General features: G+C 51.5%; 7 protein-coding genes across 7 annotated transcripts; 6 read left to right on the top strand and 1 right to left on the bottom strand.

The window, feature by feature from the left end:
* Positions 1-186: 186 nt before the first annotated feature.
* Positions 187-2,744, top strand: cdc10 (Start control protein cdc10; the record flags this gene model as incomplete). The annotated part of the gene is made up of 3 exons (XM_014690177.1): positions 187-306; positions 382-2,062; positions 2,125-2,744. 3 exons carry the CDS (start codon positions 187-189, stop codon positions 2,742-2,744), a joined length of 2,421 nt encoding a protein of 806 aa, XP_014545663.1.
* A 592-nt stretch (positions 2,745-3,336) lies between these two features.
* On the bottom strand, positions 3,337-5,450 carry pep7 (Vacuolar segregation protein pep7; the record flags this gene model as incomplete). Its single annotated transcript, XM_014690176.1, has 3 exons — positions 3,337-4,184; positions 4,237-5,119; positions 5,178-5,450. The coding sequence occupies 3 exons, from the start codon at positions 5,448-5,450 to the stop codon at positions 3,337-3,339; spliced, it is 2,004 nt and encodes a 667-aa protein (XP_014545662.1).
* Positions 5,451-6,143: 693 nt separating this feature from the next.
* met8 (Siroheme biosynthesis protein met8) lies at positions 6,144-7,097 on the top strand (the record flags this gene model as incomplete). The annotated part of the gene is made up of 3 exons (XM_014690175.1): positions 6,144-6,239; positions 6,349-6,830; positions 6,902-7,097. The coding sequence occupies 3 exons, from the start codon at positions 6,144-6,146 to the stop codon at positions 7,095-7,097; spliced, it is 774 nt and encodes a 257-aa protein (XP_014545661.1).
* An 898-nt stretch (positions 7,098-7,995) lies between these two features.
* Positions 7,996-9,270, top strand: G6M90_00g074050 (uncharacterized protein; the record flags this gene model as incomplete). The annotated part of the gene is made up of 1 exon (XM_014690174.1): positions 7,996-9,270. One exon carries the CDS (start codon positions 7,996-7,998, stop codon positions 9,268-9,270), a length of 1,275 nt encoding a protein of 424 aa, XP_014545660.1.
* Positions 9,271-10,181: 911 nt separating this feature from the next.
* Positions 10,182-11,243, top strand: ltaE (Low specificity L-threonine aldolase; the record flags this gene model as incomplete). The annotated part of the gene is made up of 1 exon (XM_014690173.1): positions 10,182-11,243. The coding sequence occupies one exon, from the start codon at positions 10,182-10,184 to the stop codon at positions 11,241-11,243; it is 1,062 nt and encodes a 353-aa protein (XP_014545659.1).
* A 1,102-nt stretch (positions 11,244-12,345) lies between these two features.
* G6M90_00g074070 (uncharacterized protein) lies at positions 12,346-12,691 on the top strand (the record flags this gene model as incomplete). The annotated part of the gene is made up of 2 exons (XM_066130993.1): positions 12,346-12,547; positions 12,612-12,691. 2 exons carry the CDS (start codon positions 12,346-12,348, stop codon positions 12,689-12,691), a joined length of 282 nt encoding a protein of 93 aa, XP_065987244.1.
* Positions 12,692-15,993: 3,302 nt separating this feature from the next.
* G6M90_00g074080 (uncharacterized protein) lies at positions 15,994-16,800 on the top strand (the record flags this gene model as incomplete). Its single annotated transcript, XM_014690172.1, has 2 exons — positions 15,994-16,214; positions 16,314-16,800. 2 exons carry the CDS (start codon positions 15,994-15,996, stop codon positions 16,798-16,800), a joined length of 708 nt encoding a protein of 235 aa, XP_014545658.1.
* Between the last annotated feature and the right edge of the window lie 1,113 nt (positions 16,801-17,913).

Below are 17,913 nucleotides of genomic sequence, written 5' to 3' on the forward strand. Positions count from 1 at the left end.
GCGCGCACATGACCCTCGACTGCCCTCGGCCATCCATCTGTTCTTGAGACGCCAGCTCCCTCCATCGCGAATTTCCAGGTGCCGCCCACACGGCGTCACTGCGCATAGTAATCGGCATCCCTCCCTTTTGGCCTCTTGCGTTTCTCAATTCAATTCTTTTTTTTAATGGCGCAAAATTTTGCCAACATGCCGTCAGCATCACAGTCATCTCAACAGTCTTTTAGCATGAGCCAACAGTCCCAACCGAGGCATAGCGCCTCCTTCCACCAAAGCTATAATGGCGCAGACGGCCCCCAGATCTACTCTGTACGAGCTCTCAGTCCGTTTCAAACCAACTACTTGAAAGCATTGTAGGTGGCTAACCGATTTGCTTTGTCGCAGGCTTCATATTCAGGTGTCGATGTCTACGAAATGGAGGTCAACAACGTGGCAGTCATGCGAAGACGTAACGATTCCTGGCTAAACGCCACCCAGATCCTCAAAGTCGCCGGCGTCGACAAGGGCAAGCGAACCAAGATTCTCGAAAAGGAGATACAAACAGGCGAGCACGAAAAGGTCCAGGGCGGCTATGGCAAATATCAGGGTACTTGGATCAAGTTTGAACGAGGCGTCGAAGTTTGTCGGCAGTATGGCGTAGAAGAGATTCTGCGACCACTTCTGACATACGATATGGGACAGGACGGTGGCGTTGCCGGCAGAGGAGATTTCAACACTCCCACCAAGGAGCAGGCCATGGCGGCTCAGAGGAAGCGATTGTACAACTCGGGTGTAGATGCCAGACCCAATGGCATGTCCGGCACCTTTTTCAAGAACATCTCTAGCACCGCCTCACATGCGGTTGCGGCCATCAGCAAAGCTCGCTTCGACTCTCCGGGGCCGAGAAGTCGAAACGGTCCCGCCCGAGCACCTAGCTTCAGCCGGCAGCCGTCGATGCAGAACGGCGATGAGTTCCCCGGAAACTCGCAACAGAGCTACACGTCCGACTACAGCCAACAATTGGATTCGGCATACTCTACGCAACAAGCAGCCGCCTTGGCCGGCATGCCCGAGCATGAGCCTCCTCGTAAACGCCAGCGGGTAACAATGACGCCAGTCGACAGTTTCAGTGGATACAACCAGAGTATGGACATGTATGGGACCGCCTTTCCAGGATCGCCCACTGAACCCAATGAGTCTTTCATGTACACCCAAAGTGCAATCCAGGATGGCGTCGCTGCCGGCGATGACGGCAATGGCTCCTTGCCTCCCTTGCCGTATGAAATGTCTCCTGACGTGGAAATGAAGCGCAACACCTTGATGGGCTTGTTCATGGATTCATCACCCAATGACACCTCGAAGCATGAGTTACTACGAACATTCAGTCCAGCAGAACTTGACATGCCTATCGATCCCCAGAGTCACACGGCGCTTCATTGGGCGGCCACACTGGCCCGTATGCCACTTCTGCGTGCCCTGATCGCAGCCGGCGCATCTCCATACCGGGTCAATGCATCTGGTGAAACTGCGTTGATGAGGGCCTGTTTAGTCACGAATTCGATGGACCAAGGCTCGTTTCCTGATCTTCTCGAAGTCCTTGGAGGCACCGTCGAGTCTCGAGACCACAAGGGTCGAACAGTGCTGCATCATATTGCTGTAACCAGCGCCGTCAAAGGTCGCAATGCTGCTAGTCGATATTATCTAGAGAGCCTTTTGGAATGGGTTGTTCGACAGGGTAGCGTACCGAGCAGCCAGGCCAATAGCAGCGTTCCCAATAGCTCTCAATCCGTCATTCCCAAGATGGGAATTGCTCGTTTCATGAGTGAAATTGTCAATGCTCAGGATAGTTCAGGTGACACCGCTTTGAATATCGCGGCTAGAATTGGCAACCGGAGCATCATCTCACAGCTTCTCGAGGTCGGTGGAGACCCCAACATTGCCAATCGTGTCGGCCTGCGACCTCTTGATTTTGGCATTGGTGGTGACAATGCAGAGGAAAAGACCAACAGCGAAATACCAGCCGACAAGAACGGCGGTGCCGGGTCAAGCCAAAGGACGCGAGAGAGCAGTGATGAGATTATTGCGTGTAAGTTCCACTATAGCCACGCTGCGATACCTTTATGTAGCATATTAGCTGACATGATACAGCCATCACACATCTCCTCGGCGAGACGGGAACAGCTTTCCAGCAGGAAATGAAGTCCAAGCAAGTCTCATTAGACGCCATGCATGCGACGCTGCGCACGACTTCGACCCAGCTTGGTGACGCCCGCCGCAATCTCGAACAGCTAACCTCCACCGTCAAGAAGCAGCAACTTGCTCGACAGAAGGTGTCCAACCTCGCACATGCCCGCGAAGACGAGCAGCTCCGCCTAATGAACGAACAACAGCGCTCATCACAGCCCAACCCCTCAGCGTCATGGGAGACTGAGTTATCAGCCATGCTCGAAGCAGCCGAAGAATCCACAAACAGCGGCGGCTTCGGCAGCGAGAGCATGCTCCCAACCGCCTCCATCCTCCGATCACGCATCCGTGCCATGGAAGCCCGCCGCGAAGTAACCCGCAAGATGGTCTCCGCACTCAAAGGACGCAGCCGCGACGTCGAAATCAAGTACCGCCGTGTCGTGGCTCTCTGTACAGGCGTCCAAGAGGGCGAGGTCGACGCCGTGGTAGACAACCTCCTCAAGGCTGTTGAAAGCGAGCGCGATGAGCTAGACATTGGCCGTGTACGAAGATTTCTAGGCGGAGTCGAAGGTGTGGTGCATTAATGATGGCTTCCCCCGGCGTTTTTGTTTCCCTGACTTCTTTTAAACTCCCGAGTGTTATGATATCCCGTTGATTCATATGCTTGTAATACCTTCTGTTTTTTTGGCGCTACTTGGACACGAACTGTATTTTGGGTCTTTGGGATGGACTTTGTTTTGCCCCTTTCTCCCCCTTTGATGCCTGCCCTTTTTGGCTATGGGGTTTTTGTGTACAAAAATGCGCTGTTGAGCGTCTGGATAGGCGTCGTGGTTGGCATTGTAATGATTATTATAGTACATTTCTGTAGGATTGCGGGTTGTTGCCTGGCAAGTAGTTCTGGAACCGATATTTGTCCGAGATCCTAATACAACCGATACGTTGATTCAATTTCGTGTCCCCTTGTTCAACTGCGCTTGTTTGTAGTGTCGGGGGATTAGTATAGTATTGTGCGACATGTACGTCTGGCCTTGACTATCCATTCTACGCATAAACCAGGCCTATGCTCCTTGTCCCAGACCCCTATCATCCAACCATTGCTCCCAAACGCCATGCCATGCTTAAAATACGCCTAGTCAACATCCAACCAGACAAATGAAACGCCAGAAACACACTCCCCTACGCCACTCCATTGCGGTATACTCCTTCCCATTTCTGCTCCACGTCCCCTACTTTTGTCTTCAACTGCTGGATCTCCTGGTCCAACTCGTCAACATTGCGTGACAAGGCGCCGACTTCTTCGAATCGTCGCGCTCCCGAGGCAGAACGAATCATCTCCTCAACCATGAATTTTTGCTCCTCCAGGATGGCTAATCGCTCCTTTAGGTCCTTCTCTTCTGTTTCTAATTGGCTGACAATGGTGCTACTCTCACTGGCTGCTTGAGATCCGGCGTCTGAAGCGAGTTCCGAATGCCGCAAGCTCGAGGTAGATTGCGACGGCGTTGCGAGAAAACGAGAAGACTGTGACGGCGTAGAGCGATGTCGCAACACCTGTGGCAAGCTCTTCAGCGGCAACATGTTTGTGTGTAGGAAATTATTCGTTTGTGAGTATACGGCTTGTTGTAACATTTGCTGCGTCGGGCTGTCTGTTTTCAAATCCCGTAATCTCTTTGCTGCCATCCCATACTTGCCGAAACTATCAATCAACCTTCTACGAATCTTGCCGGCTTCTTGAATTTGCGCATGACTCGGTGGAGGTACGGATAGGTCCATCTCTCCGTTGGGCAGCGTTGGCGTTTGCAAAGCTTGGAGAGCTCGGTGAAATGAAGGGAGCAATTGGCGAATACCTCGTTCAAATTGTCGCAGGGTTTCATATGCCTTTTGATCTGGAGGCTTGTGCAGTAGCGACTCGGTGAAGTCACGGCCGGAGAAAATGGTATGGTTGCATTCACGGCACATGCGTATATTGAGTGCGAGGCTATTCTCTCCATTTGTCTCGGGCTTCTCGGTTCCATTTCTGGGCGGCGCTGCAAGTCGGTCAGTTCATCATCTCAAAATTCTAATTTTAACCATTCTTACCAGGGGCAACATTGAGGCTGACTTCCGAGGAGCACCCAGTTTGACTGTCCGCACAGACAACCCGCCCACATATTCGACAATGATGTCGTCTAAACGTCCACGAGCCAAACTCTTGTTGACAAAATGGACATTTTGACACCTTTTCATCGTCCTCCCAGGTGACAAGAGATTGCTCTATGAGTTTTCGATTATTTTTCTGTCCAGTAAGGGTCGATACAGGGGAAAGCAATGATCCATTGTGCGACGGCAGCTTCTCGGGTGGGTTGGCTAATATCCTCGTCAACTTAGACAACCGTTTCTCCAGTCTTGAAACGTCCAGTTTTTGTCGCTCCATCTTTTTCATTCTAATCTCAACAAACGTTTTCATGTGATCTACTAGCACTCCATTGTGGTCGTTGTACCCCTCCCTAGATTTATAGCATGTCTCGCAGACTCTTGCCCAGTATCCTCGTACGGGTTCGTGGTTCGCGCTTCTGCTAAGTTTCATTTGGTACATTGTATGTTCTTCGCAGAATAGTCGCCCGCAGTGCCTACAGTTAATATTGCCATTCATAGGGCCCAGCCTCTTGCCGCACGCAGGGTCTGTACATAAATCATGGCTCGTCGGCCGTTGCCAGTGGTTTCGAGTGATGAGATCGTCGGGGTCTATAGGTGTCTCAAGTGGTGCTTTTCCTGCGGCCGTCGCCGGGGCAGAAATAGGGTGCGATTCGTTTGACTCGAAAACTTCCAGCCCACGTAGCTTCTGGTTTATCAGAGATAATGGCTGGAAACGCTTGGCTTTGAGGACCTGCTTATCAAACCATGTTTTGACCTCATCCTGCGCTGCTTCTGGTAGTTCCTGGTGGCTATCGTCGATATGTCGGTTGAGCTGGAGTAAGGTGACCTATTATGCAGACTTAGAGATGCTGTTATAGAGTCGATGCTCGACCGGTGATGCGTACCATTTCTTCGTTACATATTGGGCAAACCAGGCCAGTAGCGTCGGTTGCATTTTTCTTCCTCTGGGATCCGACGCTTATGCTAGCACCGATGTCCTGACCGAGCTCGGGTAAGCTCGCACTAGCTGGCGGTGACATTGATATTGAGCCCATAGACGCGGTGCTCTCGGACGGAGGAAGCGGGCTCGCGGATCTGGGAACTGATGGGGGAGTCGGAGGTGCCAGACCCTTGCCGCTGCCGAGAATACGGCCGCCTCCAAGTTTACGTCCAGACATGGCTGCAGAAGGACGAGGCTTGCTTGGTATTGAAGCTGGAAGACGGGCCACGGTCAAGGCCAAGGGAGACAAAAAGCAAAGCAACTCGAAACGACGAGACGACCAGGCGCGGTCGAGCTACGTGCCTCGAGCTGCGCTGACGTGTGCGGGAGCATGCAAGGCTGCAGAATGGTGAAGACGGAATAGAGCCAAGCCAGGGTTTAGGGAATAGAAGCAGTAAGATGAGGCAAGCAAGGAAGCGAAGTTGGATGTGGCGATGATGCGACTCGTTTGATGATCGTCCTTTGTCAATCAACGGGCCCCCGCCGCCTTGCCGAGTACCAGCTGGTAGGTAGCCAGCGTCCCAGACTACATCCGGCCCACATGCAGCATCTCCCACGAGGCCCACAAGCACAATCGCTGGCGGCTAGAGAGGGGCCCCACAGCGGACACTCGTGCACCTGGCAGTTCCATGTTACCCACTCAAGCACTTGAGCACCTCCATGTCCGGTTCGCAATATTGAACTGATAATGATAAGGTCGTCAAGTGGCAGCTCCAGTCCCGTCAACTGGCCCAGCTTACCAGCCAGCTATGTACTTTCAATGAGCCAGCCAAGCTTAGCGCTTCCACCCGATCATCGGCATCTCGACCCAACCTTTTTTTTGTCCTACACTCCCGTCCATCTTCTCCAGCTCACATTTTTCGGTCGCGCCATGGCTAGGAAATTTCCAGAGGTGCAGCCAGGAGGGAGTCTCATATTGGCCTGGCAGATCAAGGACAAGAGGGTACTTGTCGTCGGCGGCGGCGAGGTAAGCCACACGAAACTCCAATGCTATGAGACTGTCGCAAATGCAACGCCGCTCGATGCCATGGAATAATACCCCGGCGCTCAGCTGCTAACAAGAATTTGCAACCCAGGTAGCTGCGGGCCGTATCCTCAACTGTCTCAATGCCGATGCCAGTGTCACCGTCGTCTGTCCTGCCTCGGGCCTCAATGCCGAGGTAGCTTTCCGCGTTGCCCAGAAGCAAGTTACACACGTCGACCGAGTATTCGAGCCTTCAGATTTGGAAGGTGCCGAAATGGTCCTTGTGGCCATTGACGATCCCGTCGCCTCTACCGTTATATGGAAGCTGTGCAAGGAGAAGAAAATTCCTGCCAATATCGCCGACGTGCCCCCTGAGTGCGACTTCTACTTTGGCAGCGTACACCGCGATGGTCCGCTTCAGATCATGGTGAGCACCAATGGCAAGGGTCCCAGACTTGCAGCTTCTATCCGGCGGTTTATTGCTGGCAAGTTGCCGAGGAACGCGGGTAATGCTGTCGAGTCAATTGGTCTGCTTCGGACAAAGCTGCGCAAGGTTGCACCAAATGCGGAGGATGGTCCAAAGAGAATGCGATGGTGCGTCTGCATGCGTTCAAAGACTACGAGTCATTTCCCAAGTTTAATCAGCTAACTCGATGCTATTGCAGGATGTCTAAGGTTAGCGATACCTACAAGTGGGATGAAATGTGCAGTCTCACTGTAGAAGACATGGATAACCTGCTGCTCTTCTACCCGGCTGACAAGGTCCCTTCCATGGATATTTTGCTGGCCCTCAGAGGTGGGAATGATGTGAGAAAGCTCGATGTGTTTGACGGTTCTTTTGGATTTAGCGTGGGAGCATAAAGTGCTGGTTCACTAGCGTTTTGCAGCATTTGATTCACCGTCTTTGGGAAGCTATTTTGCGACAGGCTAGGATCGGAAATCCAGATTGCATGGAGCTATGTAAATTTAATTTATTTACTTATTTTGTTGAAAACATAAATCTGGTTTTAAAATATGAGAGCTCTTGTTGGTGATGTATTTTATGCGCCGGATTTTAGTCGTTTGCTCGCTTGGCCGACCTGAGAACTATCCCCTTCCATAAGTAAAGGCATTAAAGTCGTGGGGTGTATGTGTGTGTGTTTTGCTGAATACTACCTTTGACCGCTCTTCTAAGGCTTTCTTTTTTCTTTTCTCCTTTTCTTTTCTTTTTTGGCAAATTCGATATTAGGCAGTGTACGCAGGGATTAACAAAAGCAAAGATTGATGTGTTGGTGGAGAACTGAACGTCGTTGTGACCTGGGCGATTCTGAAGGATATTCTGAAGCTATCTAGTCCGTACTCAGTACCAGGAATACAAAAGAACAGAAAGTTAAAATTCAAACTTGAAAACTTTACAAAGTTTCAAGAAATGAGTTTCCTTAATCCTTTCCTTCATCGGGATCAACATCATTGCGATTTTTATGTATGTAACCATCTGATAGTTGTTCATGGAAGGGTAAATAGTTTCAATTGCCCCAAGCAAAACCTTAGTCAGCAAAATTATTGCGCGCTCATAGAACACCAACAAGACGGCTTCAACCCGCCCAACAGCAAAGCTCGCCGCATCCAGGTTTTCACTTCTTTCTTCAAGGCTTCACGTGATATATATCGCCCTGTCTGTTACGAACCATTTTACAAGACATAGTCGTCCTAGAAAGAGTGCGACGCGTCAGCCTCACGCGACACCAAGCTTTTGCATTGTGACAGCCGCAAAGACACGATGCCGCCGAGATCTGGGCGTTCTCGTAATGATTTGGCAGACGACGACAGTGACGCCGCAGAAGAAGTCTTGCCTCCATTTTTCAACACCACCTTCTCCACGCACCGCGTGTCTCCCTTATACGTGGGACGACAGGAACTAACGTCATCACGGCTGGAGCAGCTGGCTCATCGCCTTCGGGATACACTAGTAGGAGATGTTGTACGAGGTATTCAAATTGGTCTCGAGTCGACAGACACGCCAGCTGGGCAAGTTGGCTCGCTTAGGTCGGTCAAGATTCGCTGGTTTCATGCACAGAGATTACTGGATCGGGACCTCTTCTACACAGAACAAGATGGAGGCTCTGGGCTCACCGACACAGTGATGCGTCAATGGAACCGACTACAGGAGACATACAAAAGAGGCCTCTGGATTGAAATACGACATGAGAATGCGGCTTACATCGCACTGCTACTGCCGGGACACCCAGGCACTGTGAAGGATAGGAGATCAGGAACGCATGGCTTCACCATGCAGTCTGATGGCAACGCTCCCGATACGAAAGTCAACCAAGATCAATTCATCCATCTACCACTTCTCCTACTACGGATGCCGCAAGCTCTCAAAGGTGTAATTGGCGATTGGATATCAACCACATTTGACTGCCGAGTAAGCAAGCTGAACTTGGGTACACGAACGCTCGTCACAGTCTGGGAGGATTGGATCAAGACGGCAGGTTTGCCGGGAAAGGGCCCAGACTTTGCAATTTCGCTAGCATTTAACGCCCCGATAGCTAAGAAAGAGCCGTCTGGCCCGACAGAATCGGAGGATGAAAGTGACAACGACGGCATGTCATCGGATCCCGGACTCCGTGGCATGGACATTACCATCGCGCCGCAGGATCTACGCCGTTTTTTCCGCCGCGGTGAGCAATCAGGTGAAATGTACAGAAGCAGCAGCTCGGGCCCTTGGGAGAACGATATCAGGGAACGTCGACGGCTGGCTGGTGGCAACGCAGATGACGGCTGGGGTTGGCGGGCAAGCCAGGAACCAGATGAGCATCCATTCACCGAGGCACTCGCCCGTTATCTTGACCATCACCTCGCGCTCAACATGTTCCATCCCAGTGTGCGGGTTGTGCAGATTTCATGCGGTGGATTTATGCTTGCACAATCCCGCTTAAAGATCGTCAAAGTTGGTTCCGTGTCGGACGAACTTGCGCGAGCGGCATGGGTCTTTGTCACACGACTGGGCGAACGACTCCGTGCAGACCATCTGGTTGATCTCGGCTTATGAGGGAGCGCCCCGACTTGGGAAGGTCCCGAGGGTTCCAAAGGTTCTAACAACACGACAATACCAAATCTCCAGAGCGCTAGGCGCATTACGAACTACTTGCATACATGACACCACGAGGTGCTATTACAGTACTCTCAAGCCCCGCCGACATCGGCGACGCTGCATGTTCGCGCATGGCTGCCCAGCAGGCCCCCGCAAAGCCTCGTTTGTGAGACATGCGCCAACCCATCATGCAAGTGGCCCGCCAGAAGGGTAAGGTTTATTGTTATTATCTCACGATGGTGCCTTTTGGCTATTTTCGACAAGATCAGGTGGCCATTTCACCTGTTTCCGGACACGCAGCCCACCGTTCGATGGCTCTCCTCTAGCGGTCTGGACGGATGGGCCGGGATCAATCAGAGGAACTGGCGTAATCGGCGCGCAATTGTCTTTCTAGCTTATTAGTAACAGCGCTATAAGGGGAAAACTTTGACTAAGAAGTTGTCCGCTATAGGGAGAATCGCAACGGTAAACCCACTTTTGCCCGTACAAACACTTCGCGACATTCGTCAGAATCATCACCGGCATGTATCGGCATCCAGCGGGCCTTGTGGGAGGGAGGTGGTTGCGAACCCCGCCACTGGCACAGGCAGAGTTTTGAAGTCTGGCAGCCAGTCGAGGCCCCGTGTCTGATGGCTGTGTTCCTGGATTCTCAACTACTTGGAATGTTGATTCCACCTTCGCCGTCTTTCCACTGGAACCTCGTTGTAGGCGAAAACGTTCAAGTCCGAGGACCTCGCAAAGACACCCGGCATACCAGGTTGTCTATAGGTCATCGAGCGTTGCTGGTTTAGAGATATTAAGAAAAACAGAAAGGACCCAACGTTTATGTACCCCGACCTGCCACTCATCGTTTATTACCAACAAGAAAAATGCCTGACACAGGATACACCGCCAAAGAGAAGTATAGCTTCTTGGATGATTACAGTGAAGGAGCTCACCCACAGCTTCTGGAGGCACTCATTACCAGCAATCATACGCAGGAAACCGGTTATGGTAACGACAGATACTCTGCTGAGGCGAAGCAAAACATTCGCGCCCATCTAGGCCGCGATGATGTTGGTGTGTTCTTTGTTCCTAGTGGTACATCGGCGAATGCCATCTCCATTGCCGCGTGCCTTCGACCGCACGAAGCTGTCATCGCTGCCAGCTCTGGTCACATTGTTACGAGAGAGACTGGAGCTGTGGAGGCGAGCGGCCACAAGATCATCAATGTTCCTCCCACGAATGGCAAGTTGACACCCGAGACCATCACCAAGGCTTTGGACGACAATTGGCACTTCCCGCACATGGCCAAGCCCCGGCTGGTTTATATTTCAAACGCTACTGAAGTTGGCACGGTCTACTCCAAGGAGGAATTGACGGCAATCAAGACGCTTTGCGAATTGAAGGGACTCTTGCTGTTCATGGACGGTGCCCGCATTGGCGCCGCGCTCACCTCGACAAAAAATGACATGACTCTTGCCGACATTCTTGAGCTAACCGACATCTTCTGGATCGGGGGCACCAAGAACGGCGCACTGCTTGGCGAGGCCGTGATTGTCAAGCACCCCGTTCTCGCGCAAGATTTCGAGTTCTACATCAAGCAGCACGGGTCCCTTCTGGCCAAGAGCCGCATCATGGGCGTTGAGTTTGCGGAGCTCTTCCGAGATAACTTGTACTATGACCTTGCGCGGCGGGCAAACAGCGCAGCGGAGAAGCTGTCGCGGACCATTGTCGGAGCCGGCTACGTGCTGCGTGCAGAGACGGAGACCAACCAGGTGTTTGCCATTCTCCCGACGGATCTTGTGCAGGAGCTCCAGAAGAACTTTACTTTCTACGTCTGGGAAAAGTGTGGAGAGGATTGGGCCGTGGTACGGCTTCTCACCACCTGGGCCACGGACATTGGGCAGCTGGAGAAGTTCAACCAGACGGTATTGAGCTGGGCTCAGTAATGACGATTCCTACCCACAGCGTTGACGCCTACATTTGCAACTGATGACGACTACAAGGAGCAGGGTGACCAGAGGGAAAGGGGGGCTCCACCTGATGAGACGATGATGACATTTTCCCCAATAGATTAATACAGTTACGCTTTTCTTTTGCATCGTCTTTTTCTACTTTTGCACCCATTTGATAATGATATCGTTGGGCGGGGGGGGACTTGACCGGTGCTGTTGGAAGTGTGGAACAATGGGTTCGAATGCAAGCCTCCAAAAATACACTGGCACGCTGTTTGGCTCGACGCAAAGATTCCAGAGGCAAATGAGACTCGCATAGCTCAGCCATCGGCTCTGGCAAAGCATCCCATTCGCCAGCATTGTTGTAGAAGCACCATCGCGGTGTCTGACGGTCTGTCTGCCTTTTTGCCTGCCCACTTTTCCCGTCAACCCGTCCCATCCGCTGCAGCCTGTCACTCGTTATCGCCCTCTGCAAACGGAGCAATTGAGTCAATTCTTCATGGCAAACCCAGCCAACGGCCATGGAGCCTGCCGCGGAACCCGGGAACGTGGCAACGGGCATCTTGTCCCCATTCCAGAAAAGCTAGCTCCGTGTCAGCTTATTTCATACAGGCCTGGGATGACCAACACTCTCATTCCATTGATTGCCGTAGGGTCAAGTCTTTGTGGGTGAGACGACGAGGAGCACGGGGGACCTCGTGGCGTCAAGGCCCAATGATGTCGGGCGGCCAGGACAACAGGCGGCGGCTGGGCATGGCCAAGCCGTACGTGCTGGTCCAATGACCCGTAATACTAGATATCTGTTGATTCTTAATTTTAATAATAACATGTTAAATTCAACCACTGTTCTCGACGGCCAGCATCCAGCAACCGAAATGACGGCAAGCCCAGCTTCATACGAATCCGTAGCCTCGAGCTAGCCAAACCATCGTCTGGCCGGCTCAGGCCATTACACGTTCATACTCAACAATTACACCATCTGCTCCCCCCAGATTCCCTCTCAAGTCCTGTACGAGATTAGCAATTCCCCCTGCGACGCGGACACCACCGTCTACGGTGTCCAAAAGGTGCGATACCGCCTAGATGCCTACATTCAATGGAAGGTGAAAACGGCGTGGTGACTGCGCTGGAAAGAAGGCTAAGGAGGAACGAGGATAGGACCGTGGACGTGTTGCCGAGGTTGGGTATGATAGTGACGCTTGAGGAGAAGAATTTGGATTTGCTGGTGACTTTTTGGGCAGCGAGGCTGTGGAAGGAGGCCAAAGGGGACTTGAAGAGGCCTATTAAGTGGGAAGACTGTAAGTGAATCCTTTGCATTTCGGGCATTTCGGGCATTTCAGGCATTGCTGATGGGTCATGTAGTTAAGCGGATTGCGAGCGGAAAGACACACATGTTGAGCGTCGGTGCTCTGGGACTCGCTGGTGCACCGGCTGCCTTCTGATTATCGCAGTGAATCAGGTCTGATTTAGGATTCAGGAGGTGAAGGGGACTTGGTGATGGACGACTGCACACCATGCTGGGCAAGTTTATGAGAGTATGCCTGTTTCGTTTTCACGCATTCCAACTTTTCAATATCAATATATGCAACCATGTGTGGATAGCACTTTTGCATACTCGTGCACGGTTCAAACCCGTCAAATTCGCAAGCCGGACAATGGAAGAACCCTGGATGAGCAGCTGTCACTTCGAGGTTTTCTTCAGCGTTGTTTTTAAATCGAGTAAGTATTGTTTATAATCTTCTTCATGATACTACTTGCTGCTACAGGGTTAGGAAAGGGGGGGTTGGATTATGAGCTGTTAATGTGGAATGTCCTAATGTTGGGTAGCAAAAGACCTTGATGTAAAGGTGTAGCACTCGGACTACATGTCGTATCCTGGGTTTATCGTATCCACCATTGGATACAGGTTTGGCATTAAAAATTAGTAGACTGCCTGTTTCACTCACGTAGAACCTCGAAATTCAGGATCGGAGCGTCACTAATTGACCATGGGCTCTCGACAGGACGGAGACTGTTGGCTCGACCTTTACTCCCCTGCTCATTTGCACGAGCTGACGCAGCTGAGGCTGGAGACAGCCGCTGTTTGGTAACAAATTTTCTAGAAGCATCATATCATTAGAAGAGATGGGTCCAGCGTCGGAGTCGTGCGAATATCAGCTGGGATGGCGACTGGCTCCAAGTAGGGCGGCGGATGGGAAACGCAGCCCGTCGTTACCCCGTACTGATGCAGTGAGGCCAGAAGCAGGACGTCCACCCGTATTGGGCGATAATAAACAGTGGCTTGTACGGAGTAGATAATTGCGCGCTGGTCAGCAAAGTGCACCAGTCACTCGGATAGTCGGCACGTCGAATGCTGCATCACATGACAGTAAATCCGCCAAGTTACAAAACGATACAGTAATAGAGGCGTGATGGGATACGCTGGCTGCTTGGGCATCATATCGAAAAGCCGAGGGTACGTCTGCGGAAACATTCGGGACCAGGAACCGGAAACAGTTTGTGGAGGAGGTTCTGTCTATCCTTTGTGCGATGCGATTCTGTCGACAGACGCATGGACGTGACGACTCCAAGCGTACCGACCAGTATGTCTGTGGGGGGCGAAGAGCTGGGTTGCTCCGGCAGTGACTCGGCGAGAGTGGTACTCATCGGGGTACTTAAGTATGTTGGCACGGCCAGACGTGCCAAAATCATAAATAATATACCGAATTTCGAGGTGCCATGTTCCTCGAGATGCCTTGTGCGGGATGAGGACTTAAGTGCTTTGAATGCATACATGCATGTGGATTCGGCACCAGGACGACGTCGGGACATTTGGGCCAGACCGGAGTCACTGCCAACTGGACCCTTCCAAGTCGGTTGAATATGGCAACTTGGGGTCTGACACCTGCGGGAGCTCCTTCCCCACCAACGTGCCAGTTGAAGCCACAGATTTACCTGCAGATGTCCGTTTCAACTTGGACCAGATAAGTCCGCATGTCTGAGCTGCATTCAATCTTTGGCCGCGCCCAGCCAACTTCAAAGGAACTCGCCTGAGTTTAGAACCTCGGAGGCCTCTCATATTCTCCTCTCCTATACCCTGTCCGTATCCCGCATCCAGAGCGGGGAATCCGAGGCAGTAGCTTGCCGTTCTGACATCCCAGACTTCCGGCGCTGGCGTTGGCCATTTCCTTGATTTACGTTTTGGTATATCCAACCTTGGAGCGAGATCGCGGCGCAACCTACCCTAATTCTACATTATTCGAGGGCCCCTGAAGTGTTGACTGACCTCTGCCCTAGCCGTCGTGGACTTCGCGTCGATCATTGTGCGACTGGGTCAATGAGCCAAATAAGCACACGGGTCAAGTCGATGATCTGCACCTCAGACAATTATTTCCGCTGCAAGTCCGGATCCTGCAAGCTCCCCCTTCCAGCTCCAGTCCTCCCACTTGTCCGTTCAGGTGTTTGGTCAGCCCGTCCCAACATCCCCCAGCTGCAGGACTCTAGCGCAATCGTTGGTGGTCACAATTGGGCTGCTGGCTTACTAGACTCCGGGCACTAATATTATATCCGACAAGGAAAAAGAAGGCTTGCTGGGACTCCGACAATAGGTTGCGACAGCAGGTGGACGGACCATATGTGCACACTCGTGAGAGATTCTTGCTCCGCTGGCAGACTTAAACCTCATCACAGACTCGGTGTCTAATGCATGGACGACCAAGGTTCAATTTCGCTCCCGTTCTGACTATCCCGGCCTCCTTTTGGGGCTAGGTATCCCTTTGGCTTCTCGCGCCGACTCACTTCGCCTCACCTACTTACGCAAGCTACGCTATATATCGGTCGGCGTCAGCACCGAGCCACTCCTGAGTCCTTGGTTCTTGGCCTCGCAGCGCTTTGGTCAAGCTCGGTACTGAGGACTCCGTATCTAGCAGGTGTTTGCGACACAGCCGCTTTCCATTGACTGTGGCATTGTGACATCTGGACCCCCCCCGGCTCGAGCCGTGCTATGACAGTTAGCTACCATCCGATCATTTTGCTTGGCGCAATTTTGCTGCATTGCCGTGGCCCGGTTGCTTGGCATCTACCAACTACTCGCCATTCTCGAATGCTGGATACGCTTTGGCGATTCTACCTCCTCTGACGTATTTTATTTTGGGGAATTGCAAACTTGCTTGGAAGAAGCAGAAAGAGGCAATACACTCACAGGTACGTGGGGAGTAACTTGCAATTTGATACCTTTGAATCATTGCACATCAATGCCGATCCGGTCGACTGGTGCACTTGAAGGCTGAGGCCCATGCCAAGCCTCGGAACCCATGCATGGCTTCAGCCATGATATACGCACTCAGTTGAGCCACGATTGATTGAAGGCTGCACTGATGGACCGTCGTGGTAAATATCTAACCTTCAACTATATCAAGCTCTGTTCATTGAATAGAGCTGTCCGCTTGCCAATTTTGGACAATCCAGGGGAGTCTGGTTTTCCAGCATTATTGCGAGACCCCTCTCACTGTAGTCCTTCCTGCTTTTATATTCCTTAGTCCTTCACAGCCTGGGCACTAAAACTTTGTCTTTGCACAGATTACGCACGTTGAAGATTTTCTCTACAACACGCCGAGTCTGGTTGGTTGACTGCCTGGAACTTAGTCCTCTTTTCCGTGCTACCCAGTTTCCCAGTCAATACTCACGTTGGGTGGCGACCTGTATTGCTCGATTAAGGCGACCTCGAGAATTGCGCCGCCGTACCAGTTCCTAGTTTCCACATTCCATGAAGGTCATTGTAACTGGGCCCACCGGCCGGGCTGGCCAGGAAGTTGTTAAGAAGTGCCTCGAAGACGAGCGCATCACCAAAGTTGTGATTCTTACCAGGAGAGGACTGCCTGGAGAAATCGAAAGTCACCCAAAAGCGGATGTCATAATGCATCAGGATTTCACGCAATATTCCGACTACTTGATTCGCAGAATGCAAGGTTCAGAAGCTTGCATATGGTACGTTGAACGCATGAACTCGGGAGACCATCTCCTCTCCCAGTCTTGCGATATACGTGGCATAGTTCACAATATAACTAACAAACCCCCCTGTTCTAGGGCAATTGGCGCCCGTCAAGAGCAGGCGAAAACTGATAAGTTCATTGAACGCAGGGTTGGGGTTGATCTTCCTATTGCTTCAGCGAAGATTTTGTGTGAGAAACTCGCTGATAAGACGCCCGGAGGAGTCAAGTTTCGTTTCGTTTACTGCAGCCCGAAGCATACGGAGAAGAGCAAGAAAACCTTGATGTTTGCAAATGACAAGCGAAAACTGGCAAACGATTTGGAAAAAGGAATAGCCGAAATCGTTAATTCTTACAAGGGCAAATTCGAAGCATACACTCTCCGGCCTGCCAACTTCAGAATGCCAGACACTCCCCCGCCGACATTAGCGCCGTCATCGAAGAAACTCGTTCCAGGGCTAGGGCAAAGTGCTGCTGCGTCAATAGATCCGGAGAAAGTGGGCAAGGCTATGGTAATGATCGCGTGTGATGGATGGAAAGAGAAGGTGATTGAAAACGAAACCATTTTGAAGAACTGGTGCTGAGGGACATATTGATCTTCCAAGTTACCTGACTTGGCTCGCCAACCTGTACACCTAGAAGGAGCATGTAAGACTGTGCGCCTCTTTCCCGAATAGTTCTGATTCAGGGTGCATGCGATGCAAGCGCTTGGCGTATGAGAGGGCATTTTTGATATGGCGTTAAAAGGTTGGATGCAGGTCAGGGATTGGCGGCATTGAAACGGCTATTTAAACCAGCATCCCCAAACGCTTTATACGGATAAGCATTGTGCTAATTTTTATACGCCTCACTTTTATGTTCCAAAATCCGATACCCATCGTTTCATGGAATCCACGACTTTTTGCATCATCGTCGCTTCCCGTTCGGCCTCAGCACATTCTGTCTTACACTAGAGGCCGCTTCTTTCCCAGAAAAAGTTGGTATTCTATGAGAAGCCTTCATCATCCTCGCCACTGGTGTCATTACCGTCTTGTGTGGGCAGATGTAGCCTGCTATCGACACTCCCTTAATGCAGGACCGTAGAAAGCCATCACCGCCTTTCTCAATGATGAAATATTTCATCTTCGATAGACATTATGATACTGGACATGCTTTGGAGCGGCTACCACCCCCCCTCGAAGATGGCGGGTGGGCGACGGGGCCTTGCGTTTGCAGAGCGCTACAGAGTTCATGGAATTCGGAGCATTCTGTGCCGTCCAACCGAGTTGTCAGGCCGCAGAAGCTCCGTATTCCTTGTCTTCTTAATGTATATTTGGATGGTGGGAGATGCTAGGAAAAGCGGTTGCGTTCTATTTCGATTAGGAGGCGCTCTATTCGGAGACGGCTTCTTCATGCCGTCGCCTTTAACGCAGCCGCAGCCTGGTGCTGCTGTGCAGGACAATGTTGTGTTTGACGAGAATTGCTGAGAGCTAACTTCTCCGGGTGCATTAGGAGAAGCTTTAAAGTGCATTGTTCTTCTCGACAGCGATCCAGGCGCGAGTATGGTGTTGATGCTAGTATCACGAAAGCTCGCCGACGCAACTTACCCTTACGCCACGCATGCACAACCTACCACTAACTTGACTACTTTTTTTCGTGAAGACATATATAAATACCTGAGCTGTTTCGTTCATATTCTCCTTTGGGATACTCATATC

The sequence above is a fragment of the Metarhizium brunneum genome, chromosome 4 (assembly GCF_013426205.1).
Source record: "Metarhizium brunneum chromosome 4, complete sequence".
Classification (NCBI taxonomy): domain Eukaryota; kingdom Fungi; phylum Ascomycota; class Sordariomycetes; order Hypocreales; family Clavicipitaceae; genus Metarhizium; species Metarhizium brunneum.